A 20,768-nucleotide genomic window follows, 5' to 3' on the forward strand; every position below is an offset into this window, starting at 1 on the left:
ATACGCCACTCTCCAAATGTGATGCAAAAAAAATATTTAAGATTTCATATTTGCTCGTTTTTCTGTAAGATTTTAATAATTTAACCATTTTTAAATTTAAAAGGTATCGGCGGGAATTTAAAAGCTTAAATTCACCAAATGACGTTATTCAAAATGATAAAGATCAAGTTGTTTACTGATAGATGGCTGGATAGCTGCCGCGATAAACTCTACATTTGAAGGAAAAACCTCCTCTCTCGCCCACTCTTTTGAATTACATGTGATACGAATGTCTGGAAGAGATATAGATTTTCTTGACACCTATGTGGTTATCATGTATTAGTAACAGGCATTGCAATGATAGTACATTGACTTGGCTGTCATGAATGATGTAATTTGGTAAGGTTAACCTCAATGCATGCGCCAACCTTCGGCCGATTTCGAAAATGTAAGTTCTAATAAAAAATCAGGCATGATAGGCAATCTAACCAATTTATATATAATCCGTCCCGCATTATCTTATTTTAAGAATTTGAAATGAAACTGTTTTTTTCTCGCGCCAATCCTTAAATGCCCTCATTTAAACTTGTGAAACTTAAGAAAATAAGTAAACAATATGATTGTGACGATTATTTCTTATTACTCACACTTTTATGTTGATGCTTTCGTTACAGATGTTAACACAAGTTGGTGTCAATAGATGCCCCTCTGTTATGAACTACAGCGTTCATACATTCGTTAACAAAGTGTTTAATTCGGTTTTGTCAAAGCACCCGTTATCCTAGTTGTTGTTGTTTGATTTTATTCTTACCCGGAGGTGTAGTGTGAAAAGCTAACGCACTATTTACTGGAGATTATTTAATTGAGCAAGCGTTGTCTGTACAGAGGAATACACCACCCCCTAGGATCAGTACACATTTCAACAGCTAATCCTATTTAAAGGGTTTTCCGGTAGATTGCTTATGATTGGGTATTTGGTAAGTCGCGCACTCGTATATTTGCAGTGGAAACGAAAGTACTTTCGATTTATTTTTAATTTAAATTGATAAATTTGGCAGCGATTTTGGAAGGTAGAAGCTATTGTTTTACCAAGGTAATACGTTTTCTCAATTCGTTAAAATATTGACTATTTCTTAATACAATATTTCTCTAAAATGTTTGTTTTATATGCAATAGTGATGTTGTGAAAAGCGTACGTGCATTTTATTTTTTTAAGTAAATAATATTCTTAAAAAGATTTATTTATTTCATACTGTTTTAGACTGCGGTAAAATTTCAAGACCGTAGAATACCACGTATTGAAACTATGTACCTCTTTGAATATGAAATAAATGATTTTCATATTAGATTAAATGATACATTTATCCAAAATTGAAAATTGGATGTCAGAACTTTATTATTCTTTAAGAGCAATAAGTAACAATCAGTTTTGTCAATTTGAATTGCTAAATAACTTTTAAATGTTAGTGTAAATAAGTTTTGATTTGATCGATGTATATTAAGGGTTTCATCTCATAGAATAGAAGTTGAATCAGGCAGATGGCATACACCTGAATCTATACCTTTTTAAAAGAGAAATTTTCAACAATTAAATGTTCTTGAGGATGAAAATCATTTTTATTTTAATGTTAATTATATGATGATATTAAATTTTATATAAATAAATAATACTGGAAACTACTAAACGTCATAAAGTTTATTAAATTAATGAAATCTGATAAAACAAATACCAACATAAACTTGGTCATGTTTGTACATAAAGTATTTAGTCAAAGGAACCTGTATAAATATTAATTTGATTAATTATGTATAATTTATTACTTAAACTTGACTTCTCGCTATCTTGTAAATTGCCGTTGTTGTTGTTTATTTTATCGTTATAACATTGTACAATTGATTCTAAAATCTGTAATCCAATTGTCCTAGACCTTTTCATGTTTTGATACTTTTTTGACAATTAATAATATTCAAAACTGATTTCCTGCCTTTATATATGTTTTTTATGTTTTGAACATGTATACTCATGGACTGTTTGCCTAATGTCTATTTAATAAACCCTCTATGAAACCCATTAACTTTTTAAAGGGACAAACAATTTTAACAACTTGTCGCTGTACACTTTATTGTATATAAAATATTATTCATGCCGCACAAGTTTTCTTGGAAACATGACGATGGTCAAAACGTTTGTTTCCACTGCAGGCACGATGGGGGTTGATATCAAAACATATCGGTGCCATTGGGTCATACAGTGTGCAAGGTAGCTTTGGAAGTGACAGAAACCTCCAGAGGGGATTGGTAGTAAACAGTTGTGTAAAACATTGTGCGTTTCAAACTGTTTGGCATATGTTTGATTAAGCTAAGATATACTGCAAAGCATCAAACTATGCATCGCAGTAAGTTATTTTAATTATTTGTTTTCCTTTAACCTAATTATTAAATTAAATACTATCAAGCAGGTTTTATTTTTCTTCTATACAAATTAAATGCATATTTTTTATTGAGCAATATTATGTTATCTACACACGGTTTCTGACAGCTCATAATCTAATATATTATACATATTCACAACCAAAAGGTTTCATGATATTATACAGTTTAAATAAACAAAAACACATCGACGATCCTTTTTAAATAATGTGCAATGTAGTTGACCAAAATTTGCTTTTTCATACAGATTGAATTTTAAGGAACTATTTTGGAATGAAACTGGTTACGATTTTTGTATAGTTTGACAGAGGACATTGACGCATTCATTGTATCAGGTGTCTTACATTTTAATGTTTAATCCTAATTATTTGGGACGCATAGCAATTTAATTTTTAGGTCGAATTTTTGCATAAATAAAAACACTAAATTAAACAAAATACATCTCCTTTTTATAGCTATCGAGTGGAGTTATGGATTTTGTTTCGCAAATAAAGGGTTGCTAAGAGATAAATACTTTTGGGAATTAATGTCTGACAATCCGGGTTGTTTAGGGATTAATCTCTAACAATCAACTCTACGGGACATACGGGAGTTTTTGGAGGTCAAAACGGTTTGTTTTGGATTGCTAGGGCTAAAAAGGGATGCTAGCACTCTACGTTTGCGTACGGGTGAAAAGGCGGAGTTAAGAATGAGAGCTTTAGCTAGTACTGCGCATGCGTAGGGGTAACAAGGCGGAGTTACTATCGCGAGCTACATTTAAGCAAAGATCTATAAACAAAACTAAGATTGGAGACATTCATTCGGACCAAAAGAAAGTATCGGAAATTCGCGCGGCGAAAACGAAAAAAAAAATATATATCACTTGGCAGTTCGCTTATTTCCTTCTGGATTCAGGCGTAATCATGAGCTTGTTGAAATAGGATTCTTGTTAGAGCATAAATTGATATTGTGAATGCATCTGTTTGGGGGATGTCACGCAAACTAGTTTACGTATGTCCCTAAATGATTGGTTAATAAAAAATTATCATCTTAGTAAGGTTTATCTCAAAATTAAATGGTTTTTATAATTGTACAAACATAACAATTTCATCACATACTGTAGTGTAAATTGTACTCAACTCGTAGAATTAAACAAACACAATCCAAACAAATAGGAAAAATACGACAAATACACAGAATAAAGTACAAGTCTTGTTTGACATCAATATTACACAATCTGAAGATAAAGATGTGCGAATGTAATAATAATGACAATTTACAATATATCAAGCAGAATTACATGCACATTATTTGTGTTTCAGAGATATGCCGTAAACATACATTACACTTGTTATTAGAATGCATTACAAACAATCTAGGCCATATAACTTTAAAAAATAAGATTCAATATTGTTCTAAAAGGTATAATACTTTTCAGTGACATACTATAAAACTGTTGTTTACTTCGAAATTCAGCTAATTTTGGAACACACGTTTTCAACACACTGAATGTATGATTCACTCTTTCTTGCCTCACAATTTTTTCCCCCATCCTACCCCTGTCCCGCACAATAAACATCATTTAGATGCCAAATTTGCTGATCCTGTTGGAATATTAGTTATATGTTTAAGTGCCTTTGTCTCTTTGTCGACATTATGACTATTTGAACTTTATTTATTTTTTTAAAATGTAGGACTCCTGAACATAAGCGCTTAGCTTATGTAGTAATACAATATCAAAATAGAGCTGCATAACGAACAATAAACCCACCACAAATTACAGAAGTAGGATGAGTAAAAGGTTAACGAATAAAAGACAAGACTAGGTTGATCGGCATAGTCTCTGTCTGTAAGGTAATTGTCTTTTGTATAATGTAATTATATCTGGAGTTGATTTTATCTCAACATTCTGAAAGAAAAGTTAATGAAAGCAAAATAAAATATAAAATGTCCTTTGATGAAGTGCATGAACAGCATTGAACCAGGAAGTTCGTCAATTATGAATTCCTAAATGTATTTGGTTCGTCTTAAAATTTACGTAGAAATGCGAGTTATAGTTTATGGGATCCAATATCGTACCAGAGAGTATCGATTACGAACTTCAATTTCCTCCGTTACCTGTTTAGTTTTAGCACACCCAAAAAACTAATCATTAATGGGATTCCAGCATTTGTTAAGTTCTATTAATAAATGGTCGAATGTTTACGTAGAGAAATAAGTACACATAATAAAAAGTGTTCATAGAATAATATATTATATAAGCCATACTTGGGATGCCTGAAAAACGTAAACATATATTTGGATTGATTTCTTTGGTGTACGTTAGAATACTAGTTTTACGTTCATGTGCCTAAGATTTAAACCTAAATACGAAATGTTGTCTACAGGTGGGGTTTTTGCACACGCCATTTACTTCTTGTCGACCTGATGATTATTGGTACCTTATTCGGAACCTTTTTCTAGCGAATATAGGGCATCGGAACACACTCGCTAAGTTGGATAATACAAAATTATGAACCACGCAATTTGCTGTTGTTTTTCTATTGAATGCGCTAAAGAATTATAATGATAGGCCTCTCATTTGACATATAGCCATAACGAAAGTATTGCAAAAATTAGTGTTTCTTTACAATTGGTAAGACGTGTTCATATTCAAATTTTAAATTACAAGGTTTAATAAGACTGTCCGGGTTCGATTCCCGTTCCTGACGCATGTGAGTCTGGTTTGTGGTCACCATATCGGACAGGTGGAGTTTCCTCCGGGTACGGTTTTCATCCACAGCACAAGACCACCTCAAAATTAAAATCTTCAGTAAAACATAATAAATAGCTGGAAATTGCAGCTTTCATTCAAAATTCGTCCCAATTTTTGTGAGTCTAAGCTACATAAGTTGTAGTGCTGGGGCACACTTCGGGTCCTCACATAATGCAGCCTTAGACGCGGAGGGACCTCATAAACTTAAAAATACACACACAAGGTTTAATTATTGTTCTGAGTAAATTAGGTTGCGATGCCTTATATGTGTGAAAACAAAAATATTAGGAAAGTCAGCAAAATTCCGCATGTGATGTTGTTTTATACGCACATCACTGGACAAACGTTAAGTGCTCGTTAATTGTATGTTTTATGCAAACAGACATCACATAAAATGAAACTTTATGACAAAATAGCTGTGTTGTTTGTGTTGTAAGTCACATATATAACATAACGATGGAACTGATCGATTGGTATAATCCACATATGTATTATTATTTAAAGGTTGAACGAGACGGGATGTGAATCTCCACACGCATACAGGCATAAAATCACTCAAATTCTGTTATTGATGTCTGGAGTTGAATCAAACTCACGGCCAAATTCGACAAGTTCCGAAGGTAATACCATGTTTTAAAAATTGATTTATTTGCAATTAACGTTTATATTTTTCTTTATTGACAAACTCCAATTTTTAATTAATATTTTTGGTATTTTCATTTTGCAACATGCTACAGTCTTGATGTGACGGCTAGTTTGTTTCTCTTCGTAACCGATCCATTTGAAACATGAAAGACACTCAATATTTGTCGAGAAACGTCATGGGCTGTTATATGTGTACATAAATAAAGTAAAATGTTATGTTTCACATATGGTGTCAGTCATTTGGCAAAAGGGCGAGTCGGGAGGCTTTCTTATAATATGAACAAGCAGGCACCTTCTTTTCGTTTTGTTTTCAGTAATTGTCGGCATCCCTGTACTTATGTGTAGGTTTTCACCTGGATGGTTTTAGGCCAGACTATATTGAGAATTTGTGTAAGGCATTTTTCCGAAAGAAAGTGTTTTTTTCCAGGTTGACGAAGGTATTCAAGCACTAAGATCCTTAACACAGAACACGTAAAGGACAAGTTTAGTCAATCTAAAATCGACCCTTTCTAAAACAAACAGTACAAAAGAGCGGTTGTCTACAATGAGTATATGCAACCAGCTTTGATCCCTATTTTATCAGCTTATTACACGGGATTCAGGCACTGATCTGGGAACATAGGATTTCTGGTAAAAATACCGATCGCGTTAATTGTTAAATTGTTTTTTTGAAATTAACTCATTTGTTTACTACACACATATTTTCCAAGTATAATAATTATAATAATAATAATAAAAATAATGATGATGATGATGATGATGATGATGATGATGATGATGATGATGATTTTGTTAATAATAATAATAATGAAAATGTCTTAGATAAGATTAAAAGCAAAACGGTGCTTGTCAAACTGACAAAACAATTCTGTGTTAAAGTACCAACATGCCGACTGGTATAGTGCATGGCGACAGAATACATATTCCCTAAAATCAGCCTTTAAATCATTGTCGTTGAAGATCGTGATCTTGGAATGAGAATTCATTTCTCCGGATCTTCATTCGTAAGCATTGTAAATAACTGTGTAGCTTTGCTGATCGCCCTCTTGATTGCAGTCTCCTGTTGTTGTAGCTTTCCGCACAGGTTGTTAATTTCTGAACTTTCTTCAATGGATCACAAAAGCTTTAAATAGTCCAGTTAGGTCGATTTGTTAACATTAATAAACTGTATGTGGTAGCGATGTGTTTACATTGTAAATATAAACATGTACGTTTTCAAGAGCTAACTAAAATATGGCTTTATTAGAAATATGTTATTTCAATATAGGTATCAAACCTTCATCTATAGAAGCAACGCTCATGTAATATTCATGTTATACATGTATGTCGCATGTATAATATTAGCTGAGTACTGTTAGGAATTCATGTCGAAAAATAGTGGGTAGTCAAAACTTTGTGGGAATTTTTGTCGTTACAGTCTTTATTCAAGAACGAACAGGCGTTTAAAGATATTGTGAATCGGTAAAAATCGCTGATATACAATAGTTTCAGAATTAATATAACACTTAATGCAATAGTATATATATATATATATATATATATATATATATATATATATATATATATATATATATATATATATATATATATATATATATATATATATATATATATATATATTTGATTACATTATCAGTATGTTTTGTAATCATCCTATATGGGCTAAAAGCATTATAAATATGTTGACTATCGTGACTCAAAATAAAACATTACGTTCAGTAAATTTAAGCTGATTTGCTGCACGGACAACACCTTGTACATAAGAATTCTTTACAAATTAATAAATTCCGATATCAGTGGTTTAAAAGTTTACTCAATCACCGTCGTTATCATCGTCAACTTTAACATATGTTTCGTCATTGTTGTTCTTAACTATAACGCACATCTCGTCATGTTCGTTGTTGTTGTAAACGGAAACTCGATGAGGGTAATTGGTATCGACAACGTTGACTCAATGTATTGTCAACGTAACCTCGATTCTCGCCATCCGCGATGTGCGTCACAATCTTCGTCTTTGCTCGTTTCGGCACTCTGTAATATATATCGCTTTGACAACTTGTGTGATCGTGTTTACATGTACACGTCTGCATAATCTGTTTTATGAGATGGACCGTGATATCGTTCAATGTTTTAATTTGATATATTAAACGTTTAAAAGTTTTTAAGATTATGTAAATGTAATGTTGTGATTCTTATCTCGTCAGAAATGAACCACGTTAATCACATAATTGGTCTTGAAGTTGGCTTTTAAAATGTAATGTGAGAAATGTCTAGTAAAAATCAGTCTAAGTCTTATTTATAAATTCCCTATTTTGCTATAAATTTCAATTATATAAGTATCTTTGTAACTTGTTGTATTCGCTAGAAATGTTCCGATGATACATTTGCCATGTCATATTGTGTATAACTAAAAAAGCCTTAGGTATATAACGATGATCTCGAATGTGTTATATGTGAAAAGGATAATGTTGTGTTGTTTTGGTTTATCTTAACCATTGGGTTATTTAATTGTAATTTGAATTAAGTTCCTATCGGGTTAATGTTTATTTACACGTGTGTGCTTTATTATTAATTCTAGGCTACGTGTGATGTAAGGCTTGTCATCAACAGAATTAAGCCCACAGTGTGTTTTGACATTGACCGAACTATGCCGATGACCGCAGCTAAATCATTTTATGTATATGTGTACGTTGCGAATGCTGTCGTTTATAACGTTCCCTTTCAAGCAATAGTTGATGTTCCAAGATTAAGGCAGTGCTAGCCTCAAAATGTTTAAAGCCTCTTTGTTTTGCTTGTACCGCTCCAAGGAGGTGAACCAAATTCTAAGCATACTTTCATTTTTCATGTCACATAGTATGAATTGTCTTGTATATAATAAGAAATTAAGCCTAAGCTTTTAATTGAAAAAAATAAACAAATTATGTTTGTCCTGATATTGTTTATAGAGTTTAATGTATCCATACATATTTAGTATAATGAGACAACTACTTGTATTGTTCGAACATTTTTACATGAAAGATAAAAGTTTCCTGCTAAACTTATCGAAGATTTTAAGAAATTAAATTCAAACAAGCAAAATAATAATATGCTAAAAAATCATGGCTTCAATCATTCAAAAAATTATTAAATTTTAAATTAGCTTATTCAAAAGGTTATGGTTTTGTAAGCAAATGTTTTATCTTTTATTAAACTGTTTAAAATACGAAATACGTGATAATGTATATTTACTCCATTAATCTCCGCGTTTTAATATTTTTGATATAATATTTGATATATTTAAGACGAGGAACAGAACAACGATGCAACGGATCGAAGACTGCCGAACAGGTATTGAGGATTATAATTTTATCTTGTTACAAATATTGTCAATTACACTAAATATTCCATAAAACAAATCGCAAACATATAATAAAAGATTGTTTGTAAACTAGTGGTTATGGTGAAAGGTATGAACATGATACATTACCTAAGTCATACAATAATAAAAACGATCTGGAAAAATAATTCCGTATGTATTTTTCTCAATGTAATTTGAATTTTAAATGTTATATGACTATAGTTATGTCTTATATTAAGAAAACTATAATAAGTATGTTCAAGAACGTTTTACCACATTAATCCACACGGCTTTAGCCTCCAGCCGTATTGAGCCAAAGTGACTATCAGACACATGTTTTTAGAGTACTGACGAAATTTAACAAGCATAAGAACTTGTCATATTTTGTCGGATGTTGTGCTTTGCCGTCATCGTATTTTTCAAGTCACTTTTCTAATTCAATTACAATGACATTTCGAAATTAATAGAGAAAACTCAATCAAATCCTACCATAAATTATGTTTATAACCATTATACATCTTTGACAGTTATGAATTTTAAAGAGCATACTTTGCTCTGTTCGATTCGTGTTTTCAAAAACACTTTGGTGTTTCCAATGTGTGACGGTAACCTTTACTGACCTGTCATCTCTATTGCATTGTATTTTCTGTCCGGGATTAATACCACCATAATACATTACGGCCCTGGTTACAATGCCTATATGAAGGACCTGTAGAGACGCCCGTTCATAATACGTTTGAAATCTACGGCAGTTTTAATTATGTCCAGTATGGAACGGAAATGTTGGTTTGTAAACCCAGTTACAACGGCTCGATTCTGAAAATAGTTCGCGAAATGTATTACACGCAATAAATATGAACATAAAATAAATGTGTCCTTTTGGGGTAAAACCCTGAAATATTTATCTAAATAAAGTGATAACATTTACACATTTATGATATTCATTAGCGCACGCGATCATGAAATTATTTGTTTTATAATATTACTGAGAACAATATTTAAAGGTATTACCCTAATAAACATTAAATATGTCTATACTTTCGCCAAATATGATTTTGTACAACATAATTGGTATATTCTTCTGTTAAAATTCAATGCACGTTTTTGCAGTTGTGAAGATGGTAACCTTGCAGCATGCAGAACTGAAACTAATAAGCGTGCAGGTCCCTCGCAAGGTAATTCGTGCAAATGACAATGTCGCTTTCGCAATATAATTGTTTTATGTTTGTTTTTTACTTTGCAGCTTAGTACCATGTGTAATCAAATGTACATATATATTAACTTACACACTCCATTACATTTTCACCTTAATTAGAAGAACCGCAACTTATTCCAACACAATAGTATTAGTCACAGATAAATGCATATGATTGCTGTGGTTTTGATATTATAAACACTCATTTCGTACCAAAGTTTATGTTGACACACACATTTCTTTTGCGTTAACCGCTTTTAAAAGAAACAAACGAAATGCTTTAGTTTTAAACGAAATAATAACCAGTTAAATACATGTAATTTATTTCCGTGTTTTGAATTAAAATCATTTTAGCATGTTTTTTATTATAAAACAAAATATTGATATAACATTTTATTTGGGATAATCATATGATAAAACATACGAATAAAATATATTTGTGTATCTTCGCTGCTTAAACGTGTTGCGATCTCAAAGAAAACATTCACTTAAACACAGTGTTCTAATGAATGTGCTTTAGTATCATTTATGATTGGAATACCATCATGAAAACAGGTTAGGTAAAACAATAACTTATGTGATATATATTTCGCTTCTCACACGATTTCCCCCATTTCACATAAGACACTTAAGGCTCACTAATACAATAGCTCAGAGATGCGCTCACACGTGTCATATCTAGTTTCGTTGCTTTTCCACAATAACAATAAGTCATTTTGGCTTACGAACAAATAGTGGTGTATATGAAATGAACTTTGCATAATGCATACAGCGTCTCGTTTAATTCAGTTGTGTTCATATATTTAATGTTAACTGTTAGATGTAATTTTTTCAAGGGAAACAAAATGCAACCAACTTAACAGGAGCTGTTGTATATGTCTCTCTGCGTTTTAAATCATTATTCCGTGATGGAAAATGTTCTATTAATCGTATCGGTCGACTATTCGCCACGTATGTAAATTATGTTGAATTTTTTTTTTAATTCTTACAGATGAGCGTCCGACAAGCGGTGCGACAGATCCCAGAGAACTAACGAGGTATTGTTGATAATGATGTTGCCTTGCCACAAATGATCCCAATTCACATGTCACATACTTCAAGTACGCTAAATTAAGATAATTGGATTTGCCTAAATCAAAGGAGTACATTTATATTCACGTAATCCACGTAATAACGTGTATGTTAGTGCATCACACAAATGTTTTTTTTTCTTGCAGTTGTGGGAATGGTAATGGCCAAGCAAGCACTTCAGAACCTAGCCAGTATGTAGATCCCGCTCAAGGTAATACCTGCAAATTGAACAGTTGGTATTTTAAAAAGCGTTTTATACATTTTGCAAGGGCGTAGCTTTCATATATGACGTCAATTTGGCCAACCTGGAGAGTATGACGCTCGTTGTATTTATTGCTTTTAAATTAAAACGTTAATCTAAAACCCAATGCAGTTGCAAGCGTCTTTGCACATGGAACATCCATTAACTTACAGTCATCATGGTCGACGAGCGTTTAAATACCTCTTAATATTACCTATCAAATACACGATGTCAACTCTTTTGACCACCTTATGCCGGTCATGTGTTGGCGTAGGCGAAAAAAAATTCATTCAAAGAAAATCTCTTTTAGGATTGTTAAGATTTTAACAAAACTACACAGGCATTAATCTTGGATAACCTCTTTGAAAGTCGCTCAACTTGTACATATATGACTCAGAGCTAAAAATAAATGTACAAACGATAAAATAAAAAAAAATCTCCGAAATATCGACGATTAGGGATTTATTTTATGTGTATAGTGGTCCTTCAATAAACAAATGAAATCTTGGCCCTTAGTTAGACAACTGGGCACGCCATAGTGTTACGTACTGAATATAGATTCCAGTATATTAAATAAATTAAAAATAATATTTTCTTAAACTACATGGATCGATGTTTTATATATGGCATGTAGCACTGTGTAGCTGTTCAAAACTGACGTTGTGCTAATCGTGCTCCTGTGATAAAAACGGACCGTAAACATGATTTATATGACATATGACTTTTACCAATTTTCTTCTCTGAAACGGAACGGATAGGGGTTTATTTAAAGACGTGCCACATGCGATTGTGCTGGTCCATTTGAGCACATTATTACCTCTTCCCAGACATCACATGATTTGTGTAGCCTAATATAGCAAATTACTTAAGAAATCGTCTTCTTTGAAACCGCAAGAGTCAGGTAGTTTTATATTTAACATATAACAACCTGAAGTGGTATTTTACGATGACCTCGTGGCTACAACTGGCAAAAGCCCTAGGGGTCCTAGTACAAACTAAAATTTCTATATTATGTAATTTTAAAAAATCATATCGAAAACCACGACTCAAATAGATTTAATATTGTGTATGTAACACCAGATACTGGTCCAGTAGAACGATTGTTTCAATCAACATGCTGGTGTCAAAATCTTCCATGCCAAAGGGTTCATGTGCAGTTCAAAGACTTGTGAAGAGGTTTACTTTAAAATATACTCTGATACCGCGAAGGTCAGAGATTTGATATTAAGTGTGTTACAGGTAGTAGTGGTTTTCTACAAATATTGTTTAAATCATGCCCCTCCTGTCAAAATTGCCGCGCCCCGGTGGTCACTAAATCTAATCAGACGTATAGTAAATATTTAAGACAATCATTTGCTCTGAAACCGAACAGTTAAGGGATAAATACTTGGCATATTATATCATATAATGATCCTTAATTACCTTTGTTTAAGCCAAGACATGTCAATGGGTTGATATAGGCCATGTTCAAGGAGTTATATGATCTATAAAGACGTAGTTAGCATGCTTACTTAAAGACTCGTTTTCTTTGAAACAAAAATGCCAACAATTTTTTTAGGTTGTCTGTTACAATCTTTATTAGTTCTTTACAAACACTGTTCCAATCATATCCCTCAGGTTAAAAGTGGCCTATTCCGAGGGTCACGTTATCTATTTTAATGAATTAACTCTAAAACATATTCGTCTCTGAAACAATAAGGCAAATAGATGTAACATTTTGCATTTTACTTCTTACAGCGGTCTTAACCAGCATTGTATGTGTGTTAGGTGATGAAATAATAATTTATATTGAATATATATCATAAACACTCTTTGAATCATTGAAACAAGAAGGAACTTAGTTTTGATATGTATATTTAACATCTGAGTGTTGTGTTCTACATTGATTGATTAAACTATTACCATTCATATGTGGCAAAAACGACCAGGCCCAATTACATGAAAGATGATATATTGGTCCATATTTGCCCCTCTTGTTTATATTTTCTACACCTTAATTGGTTAACATTAAGAAAAATAGCAATATCAACTTGCTTCACCTCACGTTCCAATATAAATATCTATGCATATCGAAAAATAACGTTGAGTACTTTCAAAGATTTGAAATAAATTGACGTATGTCTAGTTAGACATAAAATCAACAAACAGTTCAGTTCGTTTAACATTACAAAAAGTAATTTAATGAGCTTTTATATTTTCAAAATCTTTAGCAAGGCAAAAGTTTTTGTTTGCACATATACGTTTTGTATTACATAGACGTTCAGGTAATGATATTTACGAATATTGGTTTTACACGCATGTCTTTAATTTAGTGAACAACAACTCAACACACGAAGGAGAGATTGATAAAAGGTAAGTGTACACAAAAATATGCTTATTCAGAGATCTTTTGATCACATTCAGAGCAGCGGTAGAAGGACGTCATACTTGATCTTTCTTGGGTACTCGTATAAACATTTTATTCTTGAAACGAACTTTCTTAACTGATACCATTCTTGTTAAAATAAACATTAACAATCTTTACTTATGTTTATCTTAAAATAAACATATTGCCACGACTGTCTTTGCGCTTCTTATTCTCTGATCTGTATCTGGGAATCTGTCTTTTTCAATTTGTATCGATATAAAAACATTTCTTTACAATCGTGAAGTGTTATGTTATCGAATTTTATTTATTGCCAATAAATTACGTGAATTTTATATATTTGCATACACAATATTTGCTATATGCTTTAGATCCCCGTCAATATCTTCAATTTTGTAAGATTTAATCTTCAGAGACTAGCAGCAAAAAATTTGTTCCGTTGATAAAATATATTTACCAACCTTTTAATGCATAGTTTGATTCACAATTTTTATGGTCATGTAGAAAACATCGTGTTTTTATAAAGTTTTCTAAACATTTAATAGACGACCATGTATATTTGTATACTTATAACTTTAAAGCCTATTCCAGAATTGCTTTAATATATTTCCGGTAGGTATAACGACAGTAGTACACTACATGTTAGTGTGTGTAGTATTCGATTTACACATCACGTTTTGGCATCCATGTTTTCATGTTCTTTCTGCATGGGTACATTTTAGTATAATCTCGCGCTATTGTGATGTTCGACTAACTCTAAAACCGTAGCTAACTCCCAAAGCTATGCATTGCGGTTTCAATGCTGTTTTAATAATATTTTGTATTTATAATTGTATTCTTTAAAAAAAATTAGTCGATAATAACAGTTTCCAGATTGTTTTTCCATGTTAGATGTAAACCGAATATAAACGTACATTGATATTCCCGCATATAGGAATACTAAATGATTTAACATTTGACTGCATGTATAATGAAACATAACTTACCTGTTTTTAAACAAATCATGGATTTACTATTTAAGCAGCCATGATTTAATTTCCTTGTGAACGTGTGTAGTTTCACAGAACATCATACAAATAATAGACATAGCTATTTAAAAACATTTCATCCGTTTACTGCAAATTCCACTTTTGTTGTTGTTGTTGTGGTTGCTGTGTCTGGACTGTTCATGTTATGATATCTAAGTGTGCGCACACAATAAAGCTTCAGCGATGATAAGTGACCGTACTTTTCATCTAAGCTGCATATCTATCTAATATGCATACAGTAGTACATTTTTCGTACGTTAGTGTGAGATCACTCACATTGCTGATCCAGTTACATCCATTTTGTTGCGTTCAATTTTGGTCATGTTAAGCTATTTTCGGCAGCAATATAACAAAGCCTGACCCAGTTCATGATTAGATATGTCTTATTCTCGTTTAAAGTGGTGTAACCATCTTTCTAAGTGCCAATATTTTTTTTACATAAAGTTCTGTTCTAAATTTAATATAACGATGTATTTTTGCATTATGTAATTATTGTGCGGTCATGACCATTTAAGTGTCGACTTACGTCACCATGACCAACTTTTTAGCCGCTTAGCATTAATCTTGGGGCAAGTGACCAAGAATTCTTGGTCAGGTTAGGTCAAAGTGGTCAGTGAACAACTTTTTGGTCACTTGAATAAAAAATGGCCAATAATTTGTGTGAGCAATTCAGTCAGGCCTATACACCAAGGGCATGAACGTCAATGTCTAAATATTCAGAAAAGTGTTAGAGATTCTAAATATACTGAGTGCCCATGGCTAGTATAATAATACAATAGACTGTAGACCTAACAAATTAAGAGGTCCGCTTCATTAATATATAACAGATTGTATAATTCCTTAAAAATTATACTACTGTGGTAGTTGACTGCTTGATGTCATGTTTTATTTTCTGAGAAATTACAGCTCTATGTGATTTATAAGAAGAATGTTGCAATGTTAACGTTTTACCTTGTTACAGCCACATAATACATGGTATGAGTTTTGACTTATAAAGAATACAGGTACATTAAGCTTTAAAATGACTTGTTTCTGCATTTAACTTAATAAGCGTAAGGGATATTATTATTGAGAGAATCCTGACACGAACACGGAGCAGCTGGTGCGCAACAATATAACACGCGCCTTGCAAAATAGCGTGTAGTTGCAAACGCATGTATTGTTTTATTTTAGTGTGAGGAACCAACTTCAAGAAAGTGAAACTAGTTCTGAAGATGAGTCCTTTTCAACTCTCTTACCGGTAAGAGAACGAAAGATCATTAACGTAGCAATTACAGTCAAATAAAGAAACACGATTTGTTTCAGTTTAAGATTTGTCTTACAAGTCTCTACTTCATATTAATACAATAGCATTTTGAGCTCTTACTGAGCGTAATGTGATCATTGTGGGCCTTTATGATCGCCATTTGTTTTAGTTTAAGATTTGTCTTACAAGTCTCTACTTCATATTAATACAATAGCATTTTTAGCTCTTACTGAGCGTAATGTGATCATTGTGGGCCTTTATGATTGTCGTTCGTCGTCCGTCGTGCAGCGCCATCACTTGCCTTGTTAACACTCGAGAGACCATGTTTATAGTTGATCTTTATGAAACTTGGTCTTAACATTTTTTCCTTATGATATCTTGGCCGAGTTTGAAACTGGGCCACTTGAGATCAAATACTAGATCAAGTAAGTCAAATTAAAGAAAAACCTTATTAACACTATTGAAGTTCTATTTTTGTCCACTCTTAATGAAACTTTGTCAGAACAATTGTTCTAATTATATTTTAGATGACATTGAAAGTGATTAAGGTTTGTTGAAGAACATGGCCAGCCATTGGCGGGATAGTGTACCTCAAATGCCTATGGTTAAACCTCATTTACATTTTAGAAGTTTTATTTTGTCCTATCTGCATTAAACCTGTTCAAAATGTTTGCTTTAATGATATCGGGGCCGATTTCGAACAAGGTTCCGGTCTGTTAAAAACATGGCCGCGAGGAGCGGTTCTATACGGCTAAAGCAAAACCTTTTTAACACTCTTAAAGTCACATGCATGGTCTAATATGTATGAAACGTGATAAGAACATTTTTGTAAAGATATCTTAGCTGAGTTCGAAAATGATTTTGGTCTTGTTACCAACATGGTAACTTGGTGGAGGGACAGTTTTCCTTATCTGACTATTGTAAAACTTTGTAAACACTCGATAAGTCACATTTATTGTCCAATTTTCATAAAAGCTGGACAGAACTTTTCTTCAAATAATATCAATTGTTTCGGTTCATTAAAAAAGTATTGCCGCCAGAGGACGGGATTTTTGTCCTTGTATGGTATAGTTAATCTTGTTGAGACACTAGAAGTCATATTATTGTTCAATCCCCATAATACTTGGTAAGAACATTTGTTCTAATGATATCTTAGATGCGTTCAAAAATGGTTTCGACCCTTTGAAAAACATGCCCAACAGGGGCGTGACATTTTTGCTTATAACATTGAAGAAGTCCAACTTGTAAATCAATTTTTGTGTATTTCTATCAGAATATTTTTGTGATATCTGTGCCTATTTTGAAATCGGTTTTGGTTTGTTGGCAAATTCGGCCGCCAGGAATCGGGGAAGTTTTCCGTAAATTTGGTAAAGCGAAAAGTTACATTTTTAGACCAATCTTGTTCTAAGTTTTCAGAACTTTTTTCTTTATAAAATGTTGGCAAAAATTGAAACAGGGTTCTTTGAGATACAAAAAACGGAGATTAGCAAGTCAACTTAAGATGTTATTAACATCTAGATGTCATATTTGAAGTCAGAATAGTTTTTTTATTTTGTTCTCTGGTGAGCGCCTTAGGGCGATGGACCTTTTGCTCTAAAGGTTTTCGTTTTCTATTTGATGTTAAATTGATTGAACGGACAACGCATGTCGTGTAATAGTATCATTATGATATGGTAAAATTTTCTAACAATTGTCATAAGCAATTATGCAATAATTAAATTCTAGATTATATTAAAAGTACATCGGAAAATGTGTTTAATGTTGATATCAAATGATGGTACATTCCATGTAAAACAATTTCGTTCAGCTATTGTAAAAGTAAAAATCCAATTTAGCGCGTCAATCGTTGTGCGTCTTGCGAGTCGCGTCATCAACGTCAAGGTCATTAACACTCAAAAGTTCAGATTGTCTGCTTAATCTTGATGGAACTAGGTCAGAAACGCTATCTTGGCAATAAGCCAAGTTCGAAATCTTGTCAATGGGAGACACAACGTGGGTCATAATGCTATGATTAAAAAACGTTATTAACAATATATAAGTGACAGTTATAAATCATTACAGATGTGAGTGTATTCTGACGATATATATATTAAGTTGCGGGTGGCTTGAGTGTAAAACATAGATTAAACGGTTGAAAACGGAACATTACACGTTCCAGAAACCATATTTACGACTCATTTAAACATAAACATTAAACATACACCTTTGGTCAGAATATTTGTCGTGACAATATCAAGACCAATTTTACATCTTAGTTACGTGTGTCCATTAACAATGCCACTTATGTCAAAACTTATTTAAACCCTGTTACCAATCTAAAAGTCATAATAATAACCATTTATTCCAAATATCTTAGACGGGTTAGTATATGTATGGTCTGATAAAAAAAGCAGTAAGTTACAAGTCAGATCTTCGAGAAACCGTATTACTACTTCTTTAGAAGCCATATTTTATCTCAGCCTTATTGCTGTAAGGGTTACTTGATATTTTAAAAGGATGTTTTTAGATTTTGATTTAAGCGAGCATCCATTAATTGTTAACATTTAATAAGCTGTACATAATCTTTTTTAATTCGAATATGCTGGTGATTGATTTTATTGGTTTCAACATTGTTTCAGACAAATGAAGTACGCCTGCGAAATGAGCGGGAACAGTTTCAAGAGCAAAGCAATAAAACGAGTATGAGTAGTCTAATAATTGTTTATAAATTTAAGTATCAAGCCATATTGCAAATGCCATACTTTGTTCATATAATAATTATTCATATTATATTACGGATTATAATGTAGAGTTCTTCCTAAAGCGTTAGCGATTAATAAATAATATGTCTTTGTTTCAATTCTTATAACACAAGGTATATATTTTAAGTGTGTGTTCGATTCCTGTGGAATATATACATTAGTTATTAAATTCGTAACACACTTGAAGTTATGTATATATATTATTTGCGCTAAGCGCGTTTGAAAACTACACTTAATTGACTGTATTTGTTTTAAACGAAATTTATTTCAGTTTTATACAAGTGAATCTCATTTTATTTTGTTTCATTTGAAATGCTGTCATTTTAACATCGATTTAGTTGTTTGAGATTGACAATAAATTCTTGATAAAATCAAAACATTTTCAACATGGTGAAAGGATTAAACGTCAATTTACTTATGTGGTACCTGATTCTTCCTAAACGCTTTGGCGCACAAAATATAACTTGTGTAAATAATATCAGACACTGTTCAGCGATACTTTATTACATAATTGCGCATATTTCACTTTATTTTAAGGCATCATGCGACACATCAGACTCTTAAAAATCTAATTAAAATTTTAAAGATTATTAACTCGATTACTGACTAATTTCGTTCAGCATTTTTTTTGTATTTATGTAAGACGTGATAAAAAAAATTTGAGCACAAAACATTCTGCAAATTTCGTTTCATCTTGTTCTATTAAGATGTAAAACAATGTCATGTATTATTTATTAAAATTGTGTTATGCAACCAACGCAAATACAATTTATATTTCAGAGCATGGTAAATGTTCAATATTACTGTGTCCTAGCAAAAATAGAACTACAACGAAAATTAGCAAATCCAAAGAAAAACATTTTGTCAATGTATCAACAGCGTAAAAATGATCCTTCAAATTAATATTACAACACAACACCTGCTCATCAGTCATTTTGTTTGAATACGTAAAAGTAAGAATTCGGTTGAAATATGTAATATTGATTCTTTCAACAGATTCATTTATTCAAACACACTTTATTTATTTTTAGAAGACGAGATTCCCACAACCATTGTATTATATCAAAGACAGTCAGACAGGTATTTCGATTAACTCTTTGTTTTCCAATATGTGACATGTAGCATGTATATTTAGTCTGCTCTAACCAAAAGTAGACATATTAAGCCTTCGCCAAAATTAAATTGCAGCAAAACATAAGAGAAAATGTACATGATGCGATGATGAAAAGTGTTATAACATACTTACTTTTATCGAATTATTATTCATAAAAAACACATCTGCTTATTCCAAAACAATATAAGTTGCTCTTGCAGACAAGGCAGCAATGCAGAGGAAAACATCGTGGAAAGTAATATATGTGTTTTTCCCGTTCAAGGTAGGTCGCGTAAATTATTATTTTTATTTAAGTTGTATTATAATGTTTTTTATTGTTACTTTTTTATCATCTTCCAAATTCAATTTATGTAAAGATTTACTCTTAACGCATCACCTACAGTATTTGTTTTGTTTTCTGTTGTTAAAGACAAACTAGCTTTTTTGATGGTGTTTACATATTGCTTTATCTGTTGGCAAATGTTTTCTCGTTGTATGCTTGTATTCCAACAGTGTTCGAATCAAGTCTCTTAAATTTAAACTGGCCAATCCATGCGGTCACAATCATAACAGAAAACTTATCAAGACAATAAGCTTGCTTCTACGCAACGACAAGGTTATGATCGAAATGAATATTACATGTATTTAGAAATCATGCATCTA

At 32.1% G+C, this 20,768-nt stretch overlaps 1 protein-coding gene across 9 annotated transcripts in view; it reads left to right on the top strand.

Moving 5' to 3' along the window:
- Positions 1–968: 968 nt before the first annotated feature.
- LOC127850782 (putative inhibitor of apoptosis) overlaps positions 969–20,768 on the top strand; it is a 29,765-nt gene continuing 9,965 nt past the window's right edge. For 8 of the 9 annotated variants that reach the window (XR_008035447.1, XR_008035448.1, XM_052384082.1 and 5 more), the window contains exons 1-12: positions 969–1,072; positions 2,182–2,375; positions 5,648–5,763; positions 9,070–9,115; positions 10,236–10,300; positions 11,312–11,357; positions 11,538–11,602; positions 13,945–13,984; positions 16,199–16,265; positions 18,890–18,950; positions 20,044–20,092; positions 20,327–20,388. Coding sequence is in view for 7 of the 9 variants with exons in the window: in XM_052384082.1 (XP_052240042.1) it covers positions 5,715–5,763; positions 9,070–9,115; positions 10,236–10,300; positions 11,312–11,357; positions 11,538–11,602; positions 13,945–13,984; positions 16,199–16,265; positions 18,890–18,950; positions 20,044–20,092; positions 20,327–20,388 (550 nt within the window). In the remaining 2 variants the exon portion in view is untranslated. The remainder of the gene's footprint in view (positions 1,073–2,181; positions 2,376–5,647; positions 5,764–9,069; positions 9,116–10,235; positions 10,301–11,311; positions 11,358–11,537; positions 11,603–13,944; positions 13,985–16,198; positions 16,266–18,889; positions 18,951–20,043; positions 20,093–20,326; positions 20,389–20,768) is intronic. The other variant, XM_052384084.1, reaches the window with a different exon arrangement.

The sequence above is a fragment of the Dreissena polymorpha genome, chromosome 11, assembly GCF_020536995.1.
Source record: "Dreissena polymorpha isolate Duluth1 chromosome 11, UMN_Dpol_1.0, whole genome shotgun sequence".
Taxonomy (NCBI): domain Eukaryota; kingdom Metazoa; phylum Mollusca; class Bivalvia; order Myida; family Dreissenidae; genus Dreissena; species Dreissena polymorpha.